The following is a 26,411-nucleotide window of genomic DNA, read 5'->3' as shown; positions in this document are numbered from 1 at the left end:
TGGCTTCTTTCACTCATTTTTCTTCTTCTGTGAAGAGATGTGGCAATTAGTTTCATTCCCATTTTATTGGTGAAAAAGTTGAGACATAGTGGTCTTCAAGTTCATGTCAAGTCAAGGTTTGGGGCCACCTCTGGCCAATGCCTTTACTGCCTTATCATTTAAAAATTGGATGTTTTACTTCATTTAATCTCCATTATGAAAGTTGTGTAATGGTTTCATTTGCTTATGTGCACTAGTGGGCAAACCAAAATGTCCCGTGGGCATGTCTTTTTTTCAGGTATTCTGCCAAGTACTGTAACTTTTCTCTGCCTCTATATTAGCCAGCCTCCTAATTTCTTTGTCTTGTGTTCTTGGGTTACAGGTCCCCAGGGATGAACCTATTCACATTCTGAATGTGGCTATCAAGACTGACTGTGATATTGAGGATGACAGGCTGGCAGCGATGTTCAGAGAGTTTACCCAGCAAAATGTAAGCCCTCAGCTGGATGGAAACGTGATGGCTCTTTTCCTACTGACTGCATATCATTCCCATCTTTGTATCAGTTGCTACTGTAAAGGTCTATCACTTATGATGGCTGTGTCCTTCACATAGTTCTGCCTGTAGGGGCAAAATTCCAAAGTGATTTAATAGTGTATAATGAATATCTTTTTTTTTTAACTTATCTTTTTTGTTAAATGTATTATAGATGTTCCTTATTTTTCCCCCCTTGACCCCCTCCTTCCATGACTATCTTTTTATGTCAAGAAATATAGACCTCAAATATTTAAAATGTTTTAAGGAAGGGAAATGTGGTCCTAAATCTTTCCCAGAGCTCCAGTCTAGAAACGTTCAGTCACCTACTGAATATTTTTTTGGTAGCTTACGTCCATATGTCTAGGTCCACCCTCCTTTCCCCTTCCTTAAAAGCATCAGTTACACTTCCATTCTCCTTTCAATTTTGTGTAACTTGTATATCTCATATTGACATCAAACTCCGTAGTTTAAACCTAATGTTCCATCATTTTCCTTTACCTCTTCTGATCCCACCCCCCCACCCATACCTCCCTCTCCAAAACAAAACAAAAAACCCAAGTAACCAGACCCTTTGCCCCCAGTCCTTCAGAATTCACTGATATCCTCTTTTTTCTTGCCACTGCATGATGCTACTCCTCTACCATAATCTATGCATGTTTATTTGTATCTGACCAGTCATCCAAGGTCTGTTACTTTTTTCTTTTCTTTTAAAAAAATTTTTTTTTTTTTTAATTTTAGAGAAAGGAAGGGAGAGGGAGAGATAGAAACATTGATGAGAGAGAACATCGATTGGCCACCTCCTGCATGCTCCCCCCTAAGGATTGGGCCTGCAACCTGGGCATGTGCCCTGACCGGAAATGGAACCAATGACCTCTTGGTGCTTGGGTCAATGATCAGCCACTGAGCCACAGTAGCCAGGATGTTAGTTTCTTTTTATAGTGTCTCTTTCCCTCCCTTTCTTTTCAGTTTTTTAATTTCCTCTACCATCTCTCTTGTTTAAAACCTTACTCACCTCAAGAACAAAACAAAAAGAAAAACCTTACTCACCTCACACCTGAGGCACTACAACAGGTTTACTTGTGATCTACCTATCTTTCTTCACTCGCCCACTCCAGATAGTTTCCATTCTATTCACCACCACAAAATGAAATGTCCAAATGCCCTTTTACTATCAGCAGTGATTCTCTGTTACCTCTAAGATATCTCCTTAACTTTATATTTAACATCAGCCTATTGACAAAGGCTAACAATCTATCCTTCACTGTTCTGTGAAAATACATAAGTCTTTGTGTCTCATCTCTTCTGCCTCCCCTCACCTGGAATGTTTCTTTCTCTTTTTTTCCAAATCCTGCTTGTTTTAAAGACTGTTTCAAATTTCACCTCTTCTGTGAGTACTTTTCTGAGTAGCCCTAACTAAAATGTATTTTATCTCCCTTGAATTTTTAATTGGTCAGCATACATTTATTAGCAATAGTAATGCTTTTTATTTATAAAGAAATTCTATGTACAGTTTTTTATTTGTACCTCGCCACAATCCCATGGGGTTAGATTAGTTAAGAATTATTCCAGTTGTGCCGATGGGTGAAAAGTTCAAGGTTAGATTAATTATGGCCCCTTGATCAACAGTTGGTAGATGATAGAGCAAAAATTAACATTTAAGGCTTTGATTCCACCTCTAGGGGGCACAGATCTAGGTGCTTCAGTAAATAATACATTTTTTTTTTAGCTCTGAAGATGCTTATAGTCAAGTTGGAGGGATTGAATAGGCACACCCAAAATGATTGTCTACATAACAGTTAAATTTCATTGCAATATGTGATAGATGCCAAAGTGTCCTCTTCAACTGTCCTAATGACAAGACCCATGTGTTTACTTTAAATGGGAAGCAGCTAGCTATAGTGCTTGTTATAAAGAAAGAACTGAATAGATTTTTTAAAACTTAATTTAGCAGTATAAACAATTAGTACCATAGGCATTCACATCATGTAATGCTAATGGTAGACACCTGGGAAAAAGATGGTAACTTTTTTTTTTTTTTTTAATTACTTATTTATTTTTTTGTTACAGATATTTTACCTTTTTTACCCCATTGGCACCCCCCTCCGCATCCCACCCCCGCCCCGTCCCCGGCTTAGTTGTCCATGTCCATTGGTCATGTATACATGCATATAAGTTCTGTGGTTTATCTCTTCCCACCCCCACCCCCCCTCTTCTGAGGGATATCGTCTGTGCCCTACTTCCATGTTTCTGGGTCTACCGTATTCCTCAGACTGTTATGTTCGTTATATTCCGTATATAAGTGAGATCATGTGGTATTTGTCTTTTTCTGCTTGGCTTATTTCACTTAGGATAATACTTTCCAGGTCCTCCATGTCGTCTCAAAGGATAAGAGATCTTTCTTTCTTACCGCTGCATAGTACTCCATTGTGTATATGTACCACAGCTTTTTTATCCGTAAAAGATGGTAACTTTGTGCTTAACATGAGTCTTAGCATTTATTCCATGTTGCTCTGGGATTATAGTGTCCAACCTGAAGAAAGGCACTTACAGAGAAGTCAAAATGGGGGACATGCCTGGAAATTTTTCCTTAGAAGAGAAATTTTTACCTTTTTTTTTTTTTGCCCTTGTCTCGTGACCACATAAAATTAACCTGAGTCCAGCTGGTGTGGTTCAGTGGTTGAGTGTCAATCCATGCACCAAGAGGTCACTGGTTTGATTCCTGGTCAGGGCACATGCCCAGGTTGTGGGCCTGGTCCCCAGTGAGGGTCATGCAGGAGGTGACCAGTCAATGTTCTCTCTCATCGATTTTTCTATCTCTCACTCCCTCTCCCTTCCTCTCTCTCTAAAAATCAATAAAGAAAAAAAAATTAACCTGAGACCAGGGATCAAAGTAACCTTATCTGAAAGAGTCCTAATGTGCATGGCTGCTGGTGCTGTTTTTTGCTGAAATGATCTGAAATTTTCTTTCCAGGTTTTGAGGCACTAATTGCCCTTATTTGATTCTTTTGACCTCTACTGTAGGCTTTTTATCACCCTCTCAAATCTTAGTGCTATATGTCATCGCATGTTGACTTAAAGAGGCAGTTTCTTCATCTTCACTACATAAATGTATAACATTAATTGGCAGTAAGAAATTACCTTTTTTTCTCTACTGGACTTGTAGACTGAGGCACAGAGAAATCTACTGCCGTTGCCTATGGCTATGCAGAAGGGTAAGGGTAGACTGTTCTAACATTCTAAGCCTAGAGAAGCTGTTAATTGCATCAGGTTCTGTGCTTATCCAGAAATATTTGGCATTTCCACCTCCTTGTTTTGAAAAGAATGTAAAAATAAAAAGAAGGAAAAGCAATTACAAAAAAACCAAAACACTGAAATGATAACTAGTTTTGTTTTTCACTTCATGATCATGTTCCTAGCAGTTCAGAAAAAAGTTTCTTTTTTTTAAAGCACACATTAAACTATCAAATAGGTTGATCCAAATTGTCCAAATAATCTTCTAGTCCCAGCATGTCTTTTTTTCTCTCATAGAAATTAGGATCATATATTTGTAAATGACTTGTGGAGGAGATTGAAGCAGTCAGTGTAAATGGAGTTTCTCCAGGTGCTGACGCCTAATCGCTGGGTAATAGCTGTGGACTTGCTGTGAGACCTGCATTATTACAATGTAATCAGAATCCTGTTGCTCTGCTGTTATTGTCAGCCACTTGTGGAATTTTAAAAGCAATAACAATTTTGACTTTAAATCATGGCATTATTAAAGTTATTTTCTTCCCTTGCCTGAACATAGTTATTGATGCTTGTCTTTGAAGGACTTTGCTGTGGTGGAATTCTTTGTTGGTGGTGTCAGAAGAAATGTTTCTGTTCCTTGGCACACTGAGAGATTGAGAACCACCACCAACCCACTCAACCCCTCCTTCCCTCCCTCCCTCCTTTCCTCCATTTTTTTCTCCCTCCCTTCCTTCCTTTTCTTATTGTGGTATCAATACTTGGTTATTTACAATAACGGGTATGATGCCAGTATAGATCATTTTAAAATGTGATTAAACCAAAATTTATTTATATTTGACCAGGGAATTTATTATTAGGAAATTTATTTTTCCCATTATATTTTGCTTACATTGTTAATTAACTTATTACTAAGCAAATGTCATAGCACAAATGGTTCTCCAGTAGGAGGAAATGGTCTGGGTGCTTATTTATAAGGGGATGCCAGTTTGGATTTTAAAAATATATAGTATCATGAAAGTCAAGAATTGGTTTATGAATATATCTCTTGGCTAGAGTTATAGCGAGGAATGTGATAAAACTAAAGTCTGAATGTAGATTGTGAAAGTCCACATATATTTTTTTTATTTGTGTTACTACTCATATTTTCCCAGGTCATTCAACTGATGAGATTGCTTTTCTACTTGTTACCAAGTAGCCTCTCTTTGTTAGAGCCCTTTAAGATTATGCTGTTTACTTAGCCCATTAAATTGTTTCTTTGTCTCTGCCTTTTTTTTTCTTTATTGATTTTTGAGAGAGAGGAAGGGAAAGGGAGAGAGAAAAAGAAACATTGATGAGAGAGAACATCGGTTGGCCACCTCCTGCATGCCCCCCACTGGGGAATTGGCCCACAACCTGGGCATGTGCCCTGACCGGGAATGGAGCTGAAGTCGTCTTGGTGCATGGGTCAATGTTCAACCACTGAGCCGCATGGCCGGGTTGTCTCTGCCTTTTAGGAAAAATGAGCAGTACAAGATAGAAGAAAACAGAGATCCAAAGGCCCAAGACTCACATAAGACACTGTCTTGAAATGACTGGTATCTTTTGCCATCTAATATACTGCTCACCTATGCCAAATGGAAATATAACAATCACTAAATTTGAAAATCTATTAAACATTTTTAAAGAGAGTCTTTTAAGAGAGTCTTTTAAAAAATACTTTCATGCCCGGCCAGTGTGGCTCAGTGGTTGAGCATCAACCCATGCATCAAGAGGCCACCAGTTCGATTCCCGGTGAAAGCACATGGCCAGGTTGGGGGCCCAGTCCTGAGTGTGAGGCATACAGAAGACAACCAATCAATGTTCTCTTTCATCAGTGTTTCTATCTCTCTCTCCCTCTCCCTTTCTCTCTCTCTAAAAGCAATAAAGAAAAAAATTACAAAATAAAAATAAAAAATACCTTCACGTGAAGTAGGGAGGACATGTTTTAAAAGAAATGAAAGGATCATCCGGCCAGTGTGGCTCAGTGGTTGGGCATTTACTCATGTACCAACAGGTCGCCAGTACCATTACCGGTCAGGAGACATGCCCAGGTTGTGGCCCAATCTCCAGTGGGGGACATGCAGGAGGCAGCCAATCGATGATCTTACCGATGTTTCTCTCTCTCTCTCTCTCTCTCTCTCACTTCCTCTCTAAAATCAATAAAGGGAAAAAAATTAAAAATAAATGAAAGGATCAATATTTGTTTGGTTGAATTCTAGCAGTGCTGTATATGATGGTAGGTTCTATCTATAACCTAAACCAACAATTTAGGACCTGAATTTTTCATTTTATGAAAATTTCTTCTTTTCCTTCTGACCTGAATGACCTGATTTCATTTCGCTTCTGTAGCTTCTGTTTTAGTTTTAATCTTTACATTTGAACATGCTCACCAATGTGATTTCTATAACCAGAAATTCTGTTAAGGTCTACCTTGATGTGAATCAGACCTTAAAGAATTTAGGTGACTTCATATGCCCCCTTTTCTCTCAGTTTTGTTCAGATCAATATAAAACCTATTCCATAAGACTTAGTCCCAGGAACCAGATTGAAATTTGTTTATTTGTAAGTTTGAAAGGTTAAACCAAAATATAAATAGATAACCAAGAAGGGTGCTTAGTCCAATTAGAGCCTGAATGGGGCAAGATTTAGGATGAATGGAAATCTTATCTATCTTCTGTTTTGTGTGTTTCTCCATAGAAAGCTACTCTGGTTGAGCATGGAATCCGCCGCCTTACTTTCCTGGTTGCACAAAAGGTATTAGCAATACATGAATTATACTCTCTTAACATTTTTAATGCTGCTGCTAGAATTTTAAAAAATAAAAACAAATGGAATTATAATTATACACTTATTTGTAGAATTTATGCAGAGAGATAACTTTTCTATAAGTTTAAGACAAACATTAATTCATCACCTTTTACTTAATTTGGTTTTAAATTTATCATTTCTTTCCTTTCTGTCTTTCATTTGAAAGGATTTCAGGAAACAGATCAGCTATGAGGTGGATCAGAGATTTCATGTAAGTAAAAGGAATAATAATGAAATAGTATATATTGTTTTATCCGTTTGTCACTGATTAAACATAGAACATGTGTGAGTTATTTAGAAGGGCTGGTCTGATGTTTGGTCCCTCTTCTCTTAGAAAGTATTATAATAACTATTCCATTTTTCTATATAGTATTTTTTTTCATTTTTTACCCTATAACATTTCAGTATATCTCTGAGAAATAATTAAGAATGAGCATATGCATTTATCTGGATGAATAAGGTAGAAGCAGGAGCCAACTAGTAATTTCTTTTACTCACGTAGTGAATCAGTAATCAAGAACTACCAATTACACTTTGGAGTCTTGGCTTTTACCAAAGATGAATTCAAAGATGGATTCAGAGCCAAAGTTGGTACTTTTGTCTTATGTTAATTTTAGGAGCAGAAAATAAATAAAAATTGAGCATTAAGTTGTTTGTTCTCCCATTTAACTGAATTAACTGTTAATACTTGTGAGATTAAAAATTTTATTGAAAAGATAAGTTAATAGCCTGATATCTAAACTATAGTATACCCATATGATCATACCCAATATGATGATAGCACTAAGGCCAAAAATCTAGTTTGCAATCAAGATGTCATTCTCTAAAATGACTGATTGTAGTCATAATATTTCTTTATAAGTTGATTGTAATGCAGCTAAAATTCCAGAGGTTTATTAGAAAGTCTTAATTTTCCTGATTTTGTTTTATTTTAGCAATTAAGATAATTAAGTTAGTTTTCAAGCCCAATTCATTTGCAATAATGAAGATAACATTTGGGATTCTGGGAAGGCTTTCTTTTTTTTAACATATTGTATTGTATGTATGTATGTATGTATTTATTTATTTATTTATTTATTTATTTATTTATTTTATCTTTACCCGAGGACATTTTTGCATTTATCTTCAGATAGAGCAGGAAAGAGAGAGGGAGGAAGAGAGAGAGAAACATCAATGTGAGAGAGACATATTGAGTGGTTGCCACCCATACGACCCCAACCAGATACATGCCCTTAATGGGGACTCTCTGGTTTGCGGGCCAACGCTCTAACCACTGAACCAAACCGGCCATATCTGGAAAGGACTTTCTAAACTCAAGGACGTATGTGTGTATTCTTTAATTGCCCTTTTGTTTATTAGGTCTTTAGAACTTGACATTTTGTTTTCCTTCTCACAGTGCACCTTGTTGGTCTAGTTCAGCAATTTTCAACCCTTTTCATTTCATGGCACACATAAACTAATTACTAAAATCCTGTAGCACATCAAAAAAATATATTTTTTGCCGATCTGACAAAAAAATAGTTATAATTTTGATTTATTCACACTGGATGGCTATTGTTGTGTTGGCTGTTGTCCTTTTTTTTATTTTATTTATTATCATTATTATTTTTAATCCTCACACAAGGGTATTTTTTTATTTATCTTCAGATGGGGGTGGGGGAGAGAGAAACGTCTACATGAGAGGGACACAGCAACTGGTTGCCTCCTGCTTGACCCCAACCAGGGTCAGGGATGAACTGCAATGGAGGTACGTGCCCTTGACTGGAATCAAACCCGTGACTCATTGGTCTGAGGGCCGACGCTCTAACCACTGAGCAAACAAGCCAGGGCTGCTGTTGTTTTTTTTCTTTTGTTCAGATAGAGTGGAAGGGAAAGAGAGGAAGAGAGAGAGAAACATTGATGTGAAAGGGACACATCAAGTGGCTGCCACTCTCACAACTCAACCAGGGCTGGGGACAAACTGCAACCTAGGTACATGCCCTTAGCGGGAACCAAACCTGGGTCTCTCCGGACCGACGCTCTAACCGCTGAGCCAAACCGGCCAGGGCTGTTGTCCTTTTTTTTATTTGACAGTTTAAGGGAAAAGATGTCAATGCCCCTGACTAAATAGTCAGGTATTGCATGTTTTAAAAATTCTTGCAGCATACTGGTTGAAAATCACTGGTCTAGTCTAGAGAAACAAGAGATTCTACCCTGCAAACTGAAGAGCTAAGATTTTCTGAAATGCTTTAGGATATGTTGTGGACTGCACAACTCTCCTGTGTTATTGATGTCAGGAAACCAAGCAGAGTGCCCATACATATCAATCAATAGCTTTAGATAGCAAACTGGAGGCAGAGAAGAAGTATGAGGAGTTTAAAGAGAACCCTGGGGCGTTAGGAATAGAAGTCCAGAGCTTAGAGAATAAAATTGATACTTGAGGATAGAATATGAGAGAGCCCATGAATATACTATGGCTGGTGGATGCTGATCAGAGCTAAGGTAGACATACCAGAGTCAGGCCCTTGATTTGGGAAGAGTATTGGGCTGGGTTTTTAAGCATTAATGTAATTTATCTTTATTCACTGACTTTGGAATACTATATATTTTCTGGGGAATAATGTTGAATTTGTAAAACTGTTTTCCTTTATCCTAGTAGTTCAGATGGAGTCTTCATGGCTATAGCACATGAACTGGTTTCCCGTAATAAACATTCCACAATAAATTAAAAATTCTCTACTAAAATTTTTTAAAAGCTAAAACAAGTCATTCTCATGGGCATTTTAAAAATGTGTTTTATACATAAAAACCAAACAAACAAAAAAACCCCATCTTGCCTCTAAATCTATGTCATGTCCTAGAGTATATCTACAGTTTTAAAACATTATTTTTCTCCCTGTTATTCTAATATTTCTGAATTTAGGTTTAATAGGGACATGTATAGGCAAAATCTGCTAGGAAATGAGCCCAGCAGTGGGTCTTTCCTGGGAATTATGGTCTAGTTTCTATTTATAGTGACATCAGGTGGAAAATCAGTTATATTATCAAGTAACATGATTTGTCATGAGTGTAGGAAAGGTTGCTTTAAGGACTTAGAAAAATTAAGGTTTAGGTGTAGACTGGATTTTCTTTGAAGACTTGAATGGCAGAGGAGTTGGATAATTTTTGTTAGGCCCCATAGAAATTATTAGTGGTTACACAGGGGTCAAGGGCAACTATTACTGAATTCCTATCTAGAATCTACAATAGCCAGGCCGCCTTGGCAGGAGCTTACAAATCCAGGGCTCACCTCCTTGGTACAGCTGTAAGTTCCTCTGCTGGTGGTAGTTTGTCATTCATGAAGGATGCTTAGCCTCTGTCATGTCATCAGATGTGTGTTTGCCCCATAGTTAGTGTAGTGTGAAAAAGAGGAAGCTTTCTGTGAGTGTTAGAGATGAATCCTTTGATCTCTCTGGCTTCTTGGTAATCCACTGTGATGTATGCAGTCTCCCCTGTTCTACACTGTGAAATCCCTATATTACTGAACAGAAAAGAGAATGCGTACATGAAGGGGCAAGGAAAGGAGGAAGGTTACCACATTTTGTTCAAGAACAACATTGGCCCTGGTCAGTTTGCTCAGTGGTTAGAGCATCGGCCTGCAGACCAATGAGTCGTGGTTCAGTTCCAGTCAAGGGCACGTACCTCGGTTGCAGTTTGTCCCCAGCCCTGGTCGGGGTCATGTGAGAGGCAGCCAGTCGATGAGTCTCTCACATGGATGTTTCTATGTCTCTTTCCCTCTCCCTTCCTCTCTTTCTAAAAGCAATAAAGAAAAACACTTATTTATTTATTTTATTCCTCACTCCAGAATATTTTTCTGCTTATTATCAGATAGAGTGAGAGGGAGAAAGTGACAGAGAGAAACATCGATGTGATAGAGCCACATTGACTGGTTGCCTCCTGCACGACCCAACGAGGGCCGGCAACGAACCACAACCGAGGTATGTGCCCTTGACTGGAACCAAACCTGCCACTCATCAGTCCACGGACCGATGCTCTAACCACTGAGACAAACCGGTCAAGGCTAAAGGAAATATTTAATAAAATAAAAAAACAACAACAACAACAACATTGGCTAATGTGGAATGAATCAGCTATATACTGTTACATAGTTGTCTCTCCAACTTTTAGAACCAGAACAAGGCAAATGATGGCCAGAGTAGAAGTTCCTAGAGAGTGGGTATATTGTTAGGTGTTTATAAAGATGCCAGTGAAAGCTATAAGCATTTCCAAAATTTTGTTGTTTAATCTCTACAGTTCCACTGGAATGCCTGCTGCTACCTTAGTCTCTTAACTACATTGGAGCCTGTTCTGAGCTGGCAGTATTTATCAGCATAAATACTTGGTGTCCAGTCTGTTTCCAGAATCATTTAATTAAATCAAGTACCTTTAATGGGATTTGAATAACTGCTTAACATTAATATGTAAACATAAAGTTTGATGAAAAATGAGCCTATTCTCATAAATATATTGTTATTAAAAAATATATTGAGGCCTTGAAAATGAAAGAACAGGCTTTGATTTCTGCAGCTATGAAAGCTGCAGTCCTCTAGTTTCATGTAGTACTAAGTGTCTGTTAGTTTCCTTCACATTTCAGATTCCAAAAAGTGGAGCAGAAGGTACTATTTAATTGGAATATAAGTATTATACTTTTTGAGGTTTTCTTTTTTTTTTTTCAGGCAAGTGTTTTTTGAGGAAACTAAAATGTACATTTTCATAGTTTCTTCTTTTCCTTTGCCACCTAAGCAAAAGCATTAGGTCCAAAAACTGAGGTGAAATTCTAAATCAGTGTTGCATCTGTTAAGTTTCCTTTTGATTCTTGTTTGTAAGAGTTCACGAGAGTTTAAAAATTCTGCTATAAATCACCTAGGAGATAGTTGTGATTTTACTGATTTTATATGAATATCTCCCACTTTAAAATTAAATGCTTTGGAAGGAAGAGCCTACTATTGAAAACAGTTATCATGGTTAGTAGTTCATTTCTTTAAAAAAAAAAAAAAGGTATGTCAACTATAACTCAGTAAAACTGAAAAAAAATTGGTAGTTTTGTTTGCTAGTGGATCAACTATTAGTTTTTCAGAAGGTTTGGTTTGGGTTTTTGTTTTAATTACAGTCTATATAATTAGTTCTCAGCATGTTGAAGTAAAAGAGAATTGCACCAGCAAGCTTTCAATTTCTTCATCTCATTAGGTTTTTAACACGATTATTAGTATCATAATCAGCTATGATGTTTTCTGTTGCAGGTTTTCACATTCTCTGATTTGCAGGGTGTCTTGATTGGCTAATTTAGGCAAATTATTTTGATTGTCTTGATGATGGTTGGCTGATTAGAACACAGCAGGGGTATAATTTCTTCCTGAGAAATGTTGCATTCTTTTGTTTTTTGGTACAAGAACACTAAGAGGGGCTTTTCTTTGTGTACATTCAATTATGATATTTGCCCATAACACTAGTAGAATGCCTGGAAAGCAATTACATTAGTGATAGAATAAGCATGAATGCAGTTAGTGGAAAAATTGGCAATGTGAAGATGAGGTAGGATGAAGGAATTTACTAAAACTTATAGGATCAGACTTTTGGGTTTCTTTTTTTCTGTGTTTCTGTGATTTTTTTGACTGCCAAAAGAGGCGACTTTTTATAAAAGCCCTCTCAGTCTTGAAGAATTACTCATTAATTCTGCTTTCCCATTGTACAGTTTTTATCATCTCCTGTTTTGAATGCTTCATCCTTAAATTGAGAACTTTGCTGCAGAGCTAAAAATTTACTAAAAAATTTAAAAGGTTTTCTGATAATCATCTTATAACACATTTCTTAGCTAACTTTAATGAAAGTGGTTTTTCTGATTGGGTCTATTTCTACCTCTGCCAACAATTAGTCTCTTTCATTATTTTTTTTTTATTTTTTATTTTTGGTACATGCCCCTACAGGAACCGAACCCAGGACTCTCTGGTCCACAGGCCGACGCTCCAACCGCTGAGCCAAACCGGCCAGGGCAGTCTCTTTCATTATTTGTAGTAAAGACATTTCTATTCAAATTGGTTTTTTTTTCATGACTTTCACTTACTACAAATTGTCTTAACTGGTTTAAGTGGTAAAGAAAGTGGGTTTTTTGGTTACTAGTGTTATGTTTTTGAAGGAAAATGATAGTGGTCCTACAGTTGTACACACTTGAATAAATGATGTGCTAAATAAATTAATTAATTAATAGTTAAGGCAGAACAGAAGAGTATGTGCTTAAAAGGCTGTATTTTCACTTTCCTTGACTTTTCTTTCAGAAAATTTCATGAAAGGATTTTGTTGCCCTTCCTTTGTTTTGACTTGTGTTACCCTAGCTAATACTCTAAAAGCCATGTTTCTCAAGAATAAAACAAAAAGGGGACTATAAAGCCCTGAGCATGAAACCTACTGACAACACAGATGAGAACATCTTTCTGCCTAACCTTGAAGTCATTCCCATGTTCTTTATCATCATTCAGGGGAATTATAGAATTATTTAGAATGAAAACACTATCAGTACGAGCAGTGCTGTGTAAAGTCCACTCTCAAAGGCTTTTAAGGACCCAATCCTGAACAAGGGGTTTCCTGGTTTTGCTAAACAAGCTCCAAGAAACATGCTAAATGCAGTTTTACTGTTAAAATGCAAGGACAATGTAAGAGGATTTATTAACTGTGCAAGCTATAGTTAAGGTTGAGAGTGAGGTGTAATAGCTGTGGAAAGTATTCAAGAAGGTCTCAGTAAATTAATGAACCACAAGTTTTCAGCATGAGTTTTACTTTTATTTCTATTTTTTTGAATCTTAATTTCTGTTTGTTGCCTCATCAAAGAGAAGTCCTCTGAGGAATCTGGATTATAACAACAATAGAAAGGTAATGCCCTACACTTGAGAAATAGAGTGGTAGAGATGGAAGGGCATGAGAGACCCAAGTCCATATTCTAGGTTTCTGATCCTGGGCATATCACTTGGTCATGACTTCATCAGCTGTAAAATCAGATACCTACCTGAAGAGGTTATTGAGCACATTTGAGGGGACGACACATGAGAGTGCTTGCCACCTAGAAGGCTTTCATTTCAGTTCATGCTTCCTTCATGTTTCCTTCAGCTAATTGAGGGACATTTATGCAGCTAGTCCTGGTCTCTCTGCCTTGTACCAATGAGTGTTTGATTATATTGCACTCATAATGAAGAAAATACCTAATGAAACCTCCTATAGAGGCAAATAGTAATGACTTGATTCCAACCCTGCCAATAGAGCTTCCCATCCGAGAAACAGGGGTATTTGGTGTTAATAAGTTAAATTTCAAAAACTAATGGACTCTGCTAATTGAATTCATCTTTGTTAATTAATAAGGTTCTAGTAAATTGGTTGCTTTCTTTTGTAATGCCCTGCAAAAGAGCAGTAAGACCAAATGATTCCAAGTTCACTGGTTCTACCCCATTCTTTCCTATAATATAGTGGTAGTGACATCCTTTCTTATACATATAGTGGTAGTGACCAAAGTAACATCTTGTACTCTTCTTTGTCTTGAAACATTATTGTTTAAACCCTTAAAATTATTGACTTAAGCATGAATGAGGAAAACACAGATTGGGATTCTGTGCTTTCTGACTAGTTTACATTTTAAGACTTTCTTAAGGGGAAGCTTGGGAAATCAGTCCAGTAAACTACTATTGCAGTGCTGAAGCTTAAGGGTATATTGGTTTTATTTGTCAGGTTTTGCCAAGAGCAACACCCAGGAAGATTTTTTTGTTTTACTTGGGAGATGAAAAAATACTAATTTTTTTTCTTCCTAGGAGAGGGTAGCTATTAAAGTTAGGTTAGTAGTATGGTGATTCTCAAATTTGGAAGTAGGGTCAAAGTGATGGTCACCCAGAGGATCATTCATGTTCCTCAGGTTAAGCTTCAGTAAGGAGAATGTTTTCTAGGAGACTGTCTTCTAGATGCTTGAGTGCTTCTGTACTATGTGTTAATCCCCAAAGAGCCATATCTATGAAGAACTGATACATTTTCTCCTTCTTTTAATACAGAGAGAATTCCCTAAATTTTTCACGTTCCGAGCAAGGGACAAGGTAAGAACTGATTTCTTCCCTCTCTCTCTTTTTAAAAAAATGTTCTTTTTTTTTTTTACAAGCCCATATTTTTGCCATTTTTCTTTCTCTAATTGAATTTGTGCTTCCTTTTGCCTTACATGTCTCTAGAATGAAAGAAGACTCCTTTCTGAAAGAGTTTGATTTAGGAAACAATCTAATGTAATGACCTACCCAAAGAAAGTAATAACTTTCAGAATCATCCTGATGCTTTAGGATTATCTTAATGATGTGATACTTAAGTACTGTTATACTTAGTAAGGTTATTCTCATCACCTACAGATAATTCATTTATATTCAGGTCTTGTTTATGTGCATTAGTTTTTAAAATACAAAATTTCAGACCATGTTGGTTTCTTCCTGTTACAATTCACTCAATTGACATGTACTCTGGAAAACAATTTAGTTTCAGCAAAAATACAGAAAATGTAAATATAATTCCTAAAAGATATAGATAGATAGATAGATAGATATAGTATGTTCTAAAGCCAAGTACCTCTATTATAAAAAATTATATAATGTTTATTTGTTGAGTATTTACTGTGTCCTTTGTACTGTGCCAGAAATGATAAGAGTATAAGACATGGGTTTTGCCCATGAGCATTTTAGACTAGCTGAGTAAACCCAGAACACTAGTATGTGAAGTAGTTGTTAATGTGAAACAGTTTGTAGTTAATTGTAAAAAATGAATTATAATGATATTAAATGCTATAGGAGTTCTGAGGGAATTGATGTTTTTTTGTTTGTATTTAATGGAGAGCATTACCACTTGTAAAAGCATAAGTGATGAAAGCTTGAGAAGTTAAATAAGTTTTTTAGTGCATAATCTTATGTAAGCTATAGCGTTCTTCTTATAAGCTCATTTTTGTTGTTTATTATCAAATGATAGCTTATATTTTTATTTTTAAGCATCTCTTTTACATACACATTCATAATATAATTTTGTAACTGCCTCTGGTGGGCTGTTTTTCCCTCCAATTGTTGTGCTCAGTTTGAAGAGGATCGTATCTATCGTCATTTGGAGCCTGCCCTCGCTTTCCAGTTAGAGCTGAACCGGATGAGAAATTTTGATCTTACTGCCATTCCATGTGCTAATCACAAAATGCACTTGTATCTTGGGGCAGCCAAAGTGGAAGTGGGCACAGAAGTGACAGATTATAGGTTCTTTGTCCGTGCAATCATCAGACATTCTGATCTGGTCACTAAGGTGGGTGCTGTACTCTAATGGGAAGTTATCCCTGAGGGAAGGAACAGAGGAACAGTCATGGTTCAAAATTAGGTTTTCATATTTTTATATCAAAGCTCTTGTTCATCTCACTTTCTAATAACAAGCAGAAGTCTGAGAGTCATTTCTTTCACAGAAGTAAATATTCCATATAATAAAAAGCTTTTTTCCCCTTTTATTTGAATTTTCTTGGTAGTGAAAGCATGATAGCACTCAATTGAGAAAAGGAAAAGCATGCTAATAGAAAAGTAACAGGGAGAGTTAGGTGATGATAGAGGGTAAGGAGAAAAGTTAGAAGTGACTCCATTGTAGACCTCTCTAGAGGTAGAGTGATTTCTGTACATAGCAAAGTGCTTCCTGGTGTGTTAGTTATTACTACATCCCATAGCCATAACCTTTCTTCAGCTTTTCCTTTCTAAACAGATTTTTTTTCTAGACTGCTCTGTTTGTCATATGTGAGCTATAACCCTATTGGGGTTCCAGCTCTGGGGATGCCCAGCATCTCCACCTATTGGAAGGAAATGATAGACTAAGAGGCAGGAGGAAGAGCTGCAGGGATTTTTTTTTTTTTATCCTCACCCAAGGACATTTTTGCTTGAGATAGAGCAGGAGAGAGAGAGAGAGAGAGAGAAACATTGACATGAGAGAGACACATCAACTGGTTGCCACCCACAGGACCCTAACCAGGGCCGGGGACAAACTGCAACTGAGGTACATGCCCTTTGCGGGAACCGAACCTGGGCCTCTCTAGTCTGTGGGCCGATGCTCTAACCATGGATTCTTAATTTGACCCTGCCCCTGCTGCCTGTGGTTATTAGGCTGACTATTGAGAAAAGTAAATAGTACCTGTAGTAGATGCCTTATGATTCATGACATCCACTGCTTAAGTAATTACAACAGCCATTTCTTTATTGCCTCTTTTAAAACACATTGATATTGATGGTGATTTCTTTCTGCATAGGAAGCTTCTTTTGAATATCTACAAAATGAAGGGGAGCGGCTGCTCCTGGAAGCCATGGATGAGTTGGAAGTTGCTTTTAATAATACAAATGTTCGTACTGACTGCAATCACATCTTCCTCAACTTTGTGCCTACAGTCATCATGGACCCATCAAAGGTACATTTCTCCTTAGCTTCTCTCCCAGGATTAGCAGATGCAAGCAGGGAGATTTCATTCATATTTATTCGCACTTGGACCTGGAAACAGGTACTCTTGGTCAGCTGATTGAGCCCTTGATCTTTAAAGTTTGCAGAATGTTTATAAGACTGGGTTTCTGGGATGGTGTTAGAAATATGCTATAGCCATGAAAAGCAGACCACAAGACTGAAGGTGGTATGATTTATCTTGCTGGTCATTTATAAGCAGTACAAAAACATAAAACTTCTTTCTCTTCCTCTTATGGTTCCTATACAATGATATTTGCCGTGACAGTGGTCCTATCTTATATAATTCCATAGGATTTCTCATCTAGAATATTAACTTGCTGTTATTGGGCATTTTGGCAAAATTACTACCTCTTTGTACTAAATGTTATTTACCTGGTGGCCTTAGGGACATAGTGTACCTTTCCAATGTGTCTAACCTGTTTTCCTTAGTATTTTTCCATAGGGAGAGAATTTGGCTAATAAGGAATTTCACATGTATTATGTTTCTTTCTTGCCTGAGGCTCTGTTCTAAAATGCATTCAATATAATTTAAGGAAAGAAAATAAAATGATTCTATTCTTGACCTTTTATCCTACAGATAGGCTGCTCTCTATTCCTGCTCCCTCTAACCTTTTTCTTTCATACTGTGGAATTTGGATAGGAGAACCAATAACCCTTTCTCAAGATCAGTTGTAGGTATGCACTTCTGCTCTTTGAACTTAGTATCTAAGACCTGAGAAATCTTTTCCTACTTTTTTCTCCAAGACTCCAAGCTACTGATCGGTTGCTGTAGTCTGTGAAAGCCTAGGACAGGGTAACTCATTGAGTATCAAGTCTCATCATGTAGTTTAAGCAAAGGTTCTCCTAAGCATTCTGGGACTGATGAAGCTGAAAGACTTAAAACATGGCCTGGACACTATATAATTATATATATTCTTAGATTTAGCCTATGATTTCTCATTGATATTTTTCAATCAGCCTCTCTTTTCTACTCCAAACACCCATATATCCTGGCTCTGCCTTTCTAATCATAGATAGCTGTCAATTTCATATAGAGAGAGTTGTTGACTTTTGTTTCCTTAAGAAAATAATGGGTAGATATCACTTGGTTAATAAGCAAGTGTGGGAATAGAGAAGTTAACTCCTTGAAACCCATCTTATCCTAAAATTTTGTTGTGCAGAAACAAATTGCAAGAGGCACATGGTTTTGAAAAACCACAAGAGAAAGGTGGTATGAGATATTTTTTGAGAGTTTTCTAAGTTGAGAAAGCATTTAGGAAAGATACTTCACTTAAGAAACATTAATTTTGAGTAGTATATCCTAGCTGCCTAAAGCCATGTCGGAAAGAATGGTTTTTTTGCTTTAGTGTGTCAATAAGGAGAAATCACATCTAAGGCTATTTGGTTAAAGTAACTCACCTAACCCTGAAAAGTAGAAGAATAAAGCTGCTCTGGTATAAAGCTTAGAAAAACTAGGGAACATCTGTTTCATATACTTAAATCCCAGTTGGATTTGGCAATGATCAAGCTTCATTCTAGCACCATCTACAAATTGCCTATCTTTAATTTGTGCAATTTACCAAGAGACATGTATTATAAAGTTTAATAAAAATGTATGGGAAAAAGCTCATGTTGGTAATTGCTGTGTTGATTTAAGGTCCTGAAAGTGCAATGAAACATAGTTACCATGCATATAAATGCTACTTAATAGCTGTTTAACTAGAGATTTTATTCTTATTTGGGGCTTTCTCTTATATCCCATGGCTTGTAATTTTAGATATTGCAGATCTTTGGGATAGAATATGAATATAATTGGAAAAGGGGAAAGCAGTTGCACACATTTGGGTGTTGTTAGCCATAGAAAACCACTCATATGACAGGCCAGCATGAAATTGTTCCTGATTTGTCTAAGCAAAAGTAGCACTGGATAGAAACTATATGACTTTGTGTTAAGAATATATGTAGTACACATCTCAAGAAACCAGCATCTTTTTCCATTCCTCCTTTCCCAAAGATGGACAGACCTGAAACAGGTCCTAGTTACAGGTATTTAAGTTTTATGCTTGGTGATGTGTGTGTATCAGATTGAGGAATCTGTGCGGAGCATGGTAATGCGCTATGGAAGTCGGCTGTGGAAATTACGCGTCCTCCAGGCAGAACTGAAAATCAACATTCGCCTGACACCAACTGGAAAAGCAATTCCCATCCGCCTCTTCCTGACAAATGAGTCTGGCTATTACTTGGACATCAGTCTGTACAAGGAAGTGACTGACTCCAGGACAGCACAGGTACAGTAGTCAAGAAGTACTCAAACTTTGAGGTCTCCTCAAAGGTTTTATTTGGTTCTAAAGATAAGCCACTTGAACTTGTTATAGAAAACCTAAACTCATAAATCCTATTGGTTCACCTAGTGGGCTTATCCTTTGTCACCTTGAATGATTGCATGAATTTGAAAAAATTCATTTGTCTAATAAGATGTGCCTATGTTCCTAATCATAAGTGTTATAAAAACTTCAACCTTTGGTCATGTGTTTGGTGAGCCCTAACAGATGCCAAGTGAACCTAACTCCAGAGGAAATTGTGTAATTTAGGGCTTGCTCGTAGGCTCTTAGGCCCTTGGGCTACTTGAGCAATCGTGTCTTTTTCTGATCTGATTTGTCCTTCTTCCTGTTTTCAACCTAGTTAGACCACTCATTGGCAAGTAAAGAAAGGAGAATTGTTGAGATAATGTGACCAACTTTTATCTTAAAGAAGGAAAATTTCAGTAGTTTGAGCAATATCAATCAGTGGTTTTATCATATATACCCAATATGTTATTCCATTTATATACATTATCTTTCTTTCAAAGAGTTCAGAGTATTAAGAGCAAAGTGGCAAACCTTAACCCATTTTTCAGGTAGAAAAATCAAGAATGTGAAAATGGAAAGTGACTTTTTTAGTAGTTTGGTTCAGTGATAACATAGAATTTATTTATTTATTTTTTATCCTTACCCGAGGACATTTTTGCATTTATCTTCAGATAGAGCAGGAGGGAGAGAAGGTAGAAGAGAGAGAGAAACGTCGATGTGAGAGAGACATATCAAGTGGCTGCCACCCACACGACCCCAACCACGGCCAGGGTCAAACTGCATCCAAGGTATGTACCCTTAGCAGAAACCCACCTGGGACTCTCTGGTCCACGGGCGGACGCTGAGCCAAACCAGCCAGGGCTGAGCCAAACCAGTCAGGGCGAGAATTCCTTTTTAGTCTGTTTTACCATCTGAGTTTCTCAATATTTGGGCCATTTGCTGTGATGCTGGATTTAGGTTGGTTTCCCATTACTCTAGTCTTTTTTTTTTTTTAGTTTAGTTTTCTTTATTGATTTTAGAGAGAGAGGAAGTGAGAAGGAGAGAGAGATAGAAACATCAATGAGAGAGATCATTGATTGGCCGCCTCCTGCATGCTCCCCACTGGGGATCTGGCCCACAACCTGGGCATGTGCCCTGACTGGGAATCGAACCAGCGACCTCTTGGTGCATGGGTCGATGCTCAACCACTGAGCCGCACCAGCCAGACTGCTCTAGTCTTTTTAAGAACTACGATGTTATTTCAAGACTTTGGACTGAACTTGGGAAGTGCATTTCCTCTTTTAAAGGTTGAACTTGCTCCAGTATGTGTACACAAAGGTTTCAGTCTGTTCTATGCATGAGGTTACAGGAAGAGATTATATGTCTCTTGTTTTTATCTGGCTCTTTTTAAATCCAGGGACAGAGGTAAGAAAAGACATTTTTATCAGTACTTTGAAGATGAATTTTAAAAATCTGAGTTTGGATAGCTGTCAGAATGACCTTTCATTTTGTGCTTTGAGTCCCAGTACCTATGGCCAGGAAACCTATCTCGTGAGAAGTGAATAGTTAAAACAGAGAGAAGCATGCAAGAGTAAGAGAAAGAGTATTCAATAATTTTTGTTGCATTTGATGTTTTTCAGGGCAACCTTAAAGACATTTTCAGTCAAAGCTTTCCAGGGCTAGGGATGTTTTTAATTAACTTCTACAATAGCTTCAAGGCAAGTCTATTCTTGTGAAAAATAAGATGGCCACTTGAGATTTCAGTGTTTATGATAAATAAGTTTGTTCTTCATAACTACTTTTTTTCTCCTTTCTTATATCAGAAAGCTCTTAGATTTCCCTCATGCTGGCTAGTGGTGACACTGGGGCATAAAAGGCACAGAAGCCTTTAGTCAGGGTTTAGTACACGCCTGGCACAAAATAAGCACTCAATAAGTATCTGAATAAATGAATGAATGCTCTACCTTTAGCTTGAGGGAGAACCCCTTTTACCATGTCTTGAAGGAAGAGGTCTCCCTCAGAAGCTTCAAGAGTTCAACAACCACTGCCCCATCTGAACTGGAGGAACACACAAGAAAAACAGCCTTCAACTCAATTCTGGCACTCCTAATGCCTACTTGATGCTTATTGACAGTTTGTTTTTTCCCTTTCTTAGCTCTAGTGAGTCATTATATAAATTTAAAATAATATAGAACCCTGTGTATCATTCATTCATTTGTTCATTAATTTAGCATTTATTAACCACCTATAGCGTGTCAGGTAGTATGGATACAAAGAAAAATGATCTCTATTCTCAAGACATTTACATCACAATGGAAGACAAATAAATAATTTGTTTCTTTGTAGTATGATTATGATTTTGCCATCATAAAACAGGATTCTAAGGGAACAGACTATATGGGATCAGAGATTGTTTTCCAAGAGAAAATCTTTTGATGTTTATGGCCTCTGGTGAAAAATGTGTGATATATTAGCCCTGGCCGGTTTGGCTCAGCGGTTAGAGCATCAGCCCGTGGACCAAAGAGTCGCGGGTTCGATTCTGGTCAGCGGCACGCACCTTGGTTGTGGTTCAGTCCCCAGCCCTGGTCGGAGTCATGTGGGAGGCAACCAATCGATGTATCTCTTTCACATCAGGGTTTCTCTCTCTCTTTCTCTGTCTCTCTCCCTCCTTCCCTTCCTCCCACTCTATCTGAAGATAATTGGAAAAATATCCTTGGTGAGGATTTTCTTTTAAAAAAGTGAAAAATGTGTGATATATTAAATGTGTACATATTTTCATGAACTTATAAAACATATACTTTACCAGTGTTTAATTATGATGTCCATCAAGTAGAAAATGGAATTAACAGAGATAACTGATCATTTCAGAGGCTTCTAGTGCTATCCATTACTATCAACCTCTTACTTTGGTACATTGTTTATTCTTTCTGCCAATAAGGAGCAAGGTTGACTGGCATGAGTTTCATTTTGTTTCATTTTCCTTATATAATCTTTGCGGTATTAACTGTAATGAACACATATTAGGCAGTTATATTGGGGAGAAGAGATCTGGGTAATTCGTTGTATGTCGGTTGATTTCCAAGTGCAGTATAAGGGAGAAATATACATTATAAATTATCTTTATTGAGATACAATTTACATATAATAAAATGCACTCATATATATATATATTTTAACCTCATAGAGCGGGAGGGAGAGAGAAACATCGATGCGAGAGAAATACATCGACTGGTTGCCACCCACACAACCCCAACCGGGGCAGGGACAAACTGCAACCGAGGTATGTGCCCCTAGCAGGAACTGAACCCGGGACTCTCTGGTCCCCAGGCTGACGCTCTAACCACTGAGCCAAACCAGCCAGGGCTAAAATGCACACATTTTATGTGTACGGTTCAGTACATTCTGAAATAGTATACACCTGTGTACCACCATCACAAACATGATAGAGAACATCTTTGATACCCCCATAAGTTCTCTTGTGAGTCCAGTTCTTTCATACTAACACTCTGAATCTCTAAAAACATTACTGTTTTTTAAGACATTGCTAATTCTACCTCCCACCTGGTAACTTTCACCATTGATCATAGGGAAGAGGACTGTAACTCCATTCTGTGGGATTTTCAGCAGCCCAAGACAAGTTTTGCCCAGAATAGGACTTATTTGATAAGTTAGCATAATTCACTTGTTTCTCTTATCTAAAGGGCTAAGGATTCATTTCACTAAACTATACCCAGAGTTTAACTAAGCACTTAATTTTCTTTTTGTGCCTGTAGAGCAAGCTCACAAATCTAATCATCAATGGTAGACTTAAGCTTATATATATATTAGGCCTGAATTGATTTTGGTAGGTACACATACATACCCTTACATTCCCAATCTCCATTTCTATTCACTACATTGGGAATCTGTATTTTATGCATTCATGCATAAAGTGCCTAGTTTAGTGTCATACAACCTCTGGGCACTCAATAAATATAAATTTAATAGAAATAATGGCATTCTTTATAAATGTTGATAAGCAAATAAAACTAAATATTTGGAATATGAAGTATTCTTTTAGAAATATTTGAGTTAAAATAATTAAAAGCTGGTGTGGTGATTTCATTATGTGATAGTATAAATATTACAGGAGCTATTCACAAGTAGACATAGTATTTTGGGGAAATATATATGTGTATATATTATGTAGATATATGTATAATTTAATAAAATTTTGTTTTTACTATAAGCTATGTCTTTTAAGCTAATAACAATTGATTATCTAGATGGGTGGATGAAATTCACTTGCAGCAGAAATCTTTGAAGCCTTTCTGTGGCTAATAATACTTATGAAGCACCTTCTAATCAAATAGACTAAAGCATAGATGATATAGTAGAACCTGACTTGGCCTTCTACCATTTGGGAAATAACAATTCTCTTTAGTGCATAATTGTTTCTCAACTTAAATGCTAGTAGCACTGCTTAGACTGGTGAGCTGACATACTTCATTTCTGAAAATGTGGGATTCAAGTCACTTTAGAAGGCATGCATTGTCAGTCTGTCTCTGAAATGTGAAATTTACAGTGCTTTCTTGTTGATTTCAACAAAAAGTGAGAGCAGCCTGTGGTGTACAGTTGGCTACATACCATCTTTTGCAATTGGTTAATTTGTAGACCGGTGAGAACACCATGTACCTGATGTTAAGAAGCATATCTGAGCTACTCAACCCACCAAAAATGTGTTTCAAGAAATAACTTTTGTGAAAAAGCCCCTCTAGGCACTCTCTGATTTTTTTCTCTGTCTCAGCACCCCCATGCCATCCTCTTTTTCCTACAGATCATGTTTCAGGCATATGGAGACAAACAGGGACCATTGCATGGAATGTTAATCAACACTCCCTATGTGACCAAAGATCTGCTTCAATCAAAGAGGTTCCAGGCCCAGTCCTTAGGGACAACATACATATATGATATCCCAGAAATGTTTCGACAGGTAATGGTGGCTAACTGGGGGACTCTGATATATTTTAAAGAGGCAAGGTTTCTTGACTCTCCATCAGATGCAGCATAGTCTGGAATGATACACTCCCAAAGGTCAGGAAATATCTTGACACTATTCTCATTTCTACTTTATTTGGGATTTGGTGACTGCCTACTGAGGTGTTGGATGGTTCTTTAAGAATTAACAGGAGGATTAGTGAGGATAGAAGTCTCTATTGAGTAGATGAGAGTAAACTAAGACCACATGCCAGTGATGGTAGTTTACAATGACCTGTGTGAGGAGTTATGTTCATGTCTATATTTCCTAACTCTATAATGTAAATTATGGAAATTAAAGAGGTTTGAAATTCTAGTTCTCATTTTTCTGTTATCCAAGATGAAACCCAGGTCTCTCTAGCTCATAGCCTAGGTTAATATGATGAGAATCAATATAGATTAACGTATACAAATGGATATAGAGTTCATGGTACAGTTTAAAGTTATCAGTTCTTTTGTGGGAGATTTATTATAGCTGAATAAAAACTAGCATAAGAAAATATGATATTATGAATCTTATCCTCTAAATTCCTTTAATCTGTATGCTGAATCATCTCTATGCTGCAGATTTTTCTTCCATCAATAGAAGGCAAGAAAAGTATATCACCAGCAGCAAATGCACCAGACAAAAAAATAAGGTATCAAAAGAATACTGAATTTGTTCTTTAAAAAAATATCTATGAATATAGGATTTTTCCAAATCTCCTAGTTAATTCCACCAATATAATCACATTTAAATTTTACTAAGGTAAAATAAATAAGTAAATAAATAAAAATAAAAATAAGTTTTCCTAAGGTAATATATGTGGCCAAAGTAAATAGTCTATCTGTAATTCCTGTATTAGTCACAACTACAAGAGATTTCCTTATGTAATCACTTGTTTACAAGTTCTCTTTTGAAATGTAGCTACCTTCATTCAGTATTACTGGCATTGTTAGTCTAAAAGTTGGGCTTTGGTTCTGTTTCCCAATATTAGTGCTGTAAATAGAAATTTATATAATTCTTCCTATAGAATAGACATAAATATAGTGATTAGGACATCTAGGTATGAATGAGTCCATTGGTTTTTAAATGTTGCTTTGAGGCAAGCAGACAACTAGTTTCCACTTCATGAGGCATTTGTTTTGGTAATAGGAAGTTGGAAATGGAAATCAAGATGGTTTCTAAATAGATACATGTCTGTCTGTTTTTCTCAAATTTGAGCAGACTTGACATGCACATTTACAAATAGTCACACACCTCTAGTGAACAAATTCCTGTTTATGGGCTTGTAGCTCTTAAAAGATATTTGAAAAATGATGCTTCCCCTAAACCTCTAGTAGAAACTTTATTCTTGCCCTCTTGGGATTTCTTTGTATTAGTAGAGTGTGATGTCATTTTCCTGTTTATTCTTTTATTGCCAATTTCTCTAGGATTTTTCTTCCTTTTTAGAAGATTGATGCTACTTACTTTCTTATTTTAATTTTCCAAGGATATTGTTAGGTCTGGTGTATTTGTTAATGCTCTAGTGCTGATTCAGAGTCACTCAGTAATTTGACTTTGTTGGAAAAATGCCTGATTTTCTGGCATGTAAAATACATTATGTGAAAAATAATAACAAATCTATTTTAACTGAGAACGAGAGCTGTAGAATGTGGTCTGATGTTTAGACACTCAGAAGAACACTTAGAAAAGAAAGAGCAAAACCAGCTTGATCAAATCTTAACATTTTTTATCTATGTTGAAATGTTAATTGTCATTGATTTGTCAAACTTCTCTTCTCCTCTAGTCTCTGATCAAACTCTGGGAATCTATGTCCACTCAAGCATTCCTTCCATCACCCCCTCTGCCTTCTGACATGCTGACGTACACTGAGCTTGTGTTGGATGATCAAGGTCAACTCGTCCACATGAACAGGCTTCCAGGAGGAAATGAGGCAAGTAGTTAAGTCCTATTCCCCCCTTTCTTAGCTCTGTGCTCACTAGTACCAGCTTTTCATGGGGGTCATTAAATAGTGTTAATTCAGATACAGTAGTAGGCAGCATAG

At 37.0% G+C, this 26,411-nt stretch overlaps 1 protein-coding gene across 2 annotated transcripts in view; it reads left to right on the top strand.

Annotated features, from left to right (window-relative positions):
* ACACA (acetyl-CoA carboxylase alpha) overlaps positions 1–26,411 on the top strand; it is a 250,284-nt gene that overhangs the window by 117,632 nt on the left and 106,241 nt on the right. For both annotated transcript variants that reach the window (XM_036267833.1, XM_036267834.1), the window contains exons 33-41: positions 362–469; positions 6,458–6,514; positions 6,735–6,779; positions 14,611–14,652; positions 15,662–15,877; positions 16,857–17,012; positions 19,126–19,329; positions 24,185–24,340; positions 26,154–26,300. In XM_036267833.1, the coding sequence (XP_036123726.1) occupies positions 362–469; positions 6,458–6,514; positions 6,735–6,779; positions 14,611–14,652; positions 15,662–15,877; positions 16,857–17,012; positions 19,126–19,329; positions 24,185–24,340; positions 26,154–26,300 (1,131 nt within the window). The remainder of the gene's footprint in view (positions 1–361; positions 470–6,457; positions 6,515–6,734; positions 6,780–14,610; positions 14,653–15,661; positions 15,878–16,856; positions 17,013–19,125; positions 19,330–24,184; positions 24,341–26,153; positions 26,301–26,411) is intronic.

Source organism: Molossus molossus, unplaced genomic scaffold, assembly GCF_014108415.1.
Source record: "Molossus molossus isolate mMolMol1 unplaced genomic scaffold, mMolMol1.p scaffold_m16_p_19, whole genome shotgun sequence".
NCBI classification, from domain to species: domain Eukaryota; kingdom Metazoa; phylum Chordata; class Mammalia; order Chiroptera; family Molossidae; genus Molossus; species Molossus molossus.
This window is presented reverse-complemented; position numbering and strand designations above follow the sequence as displayed.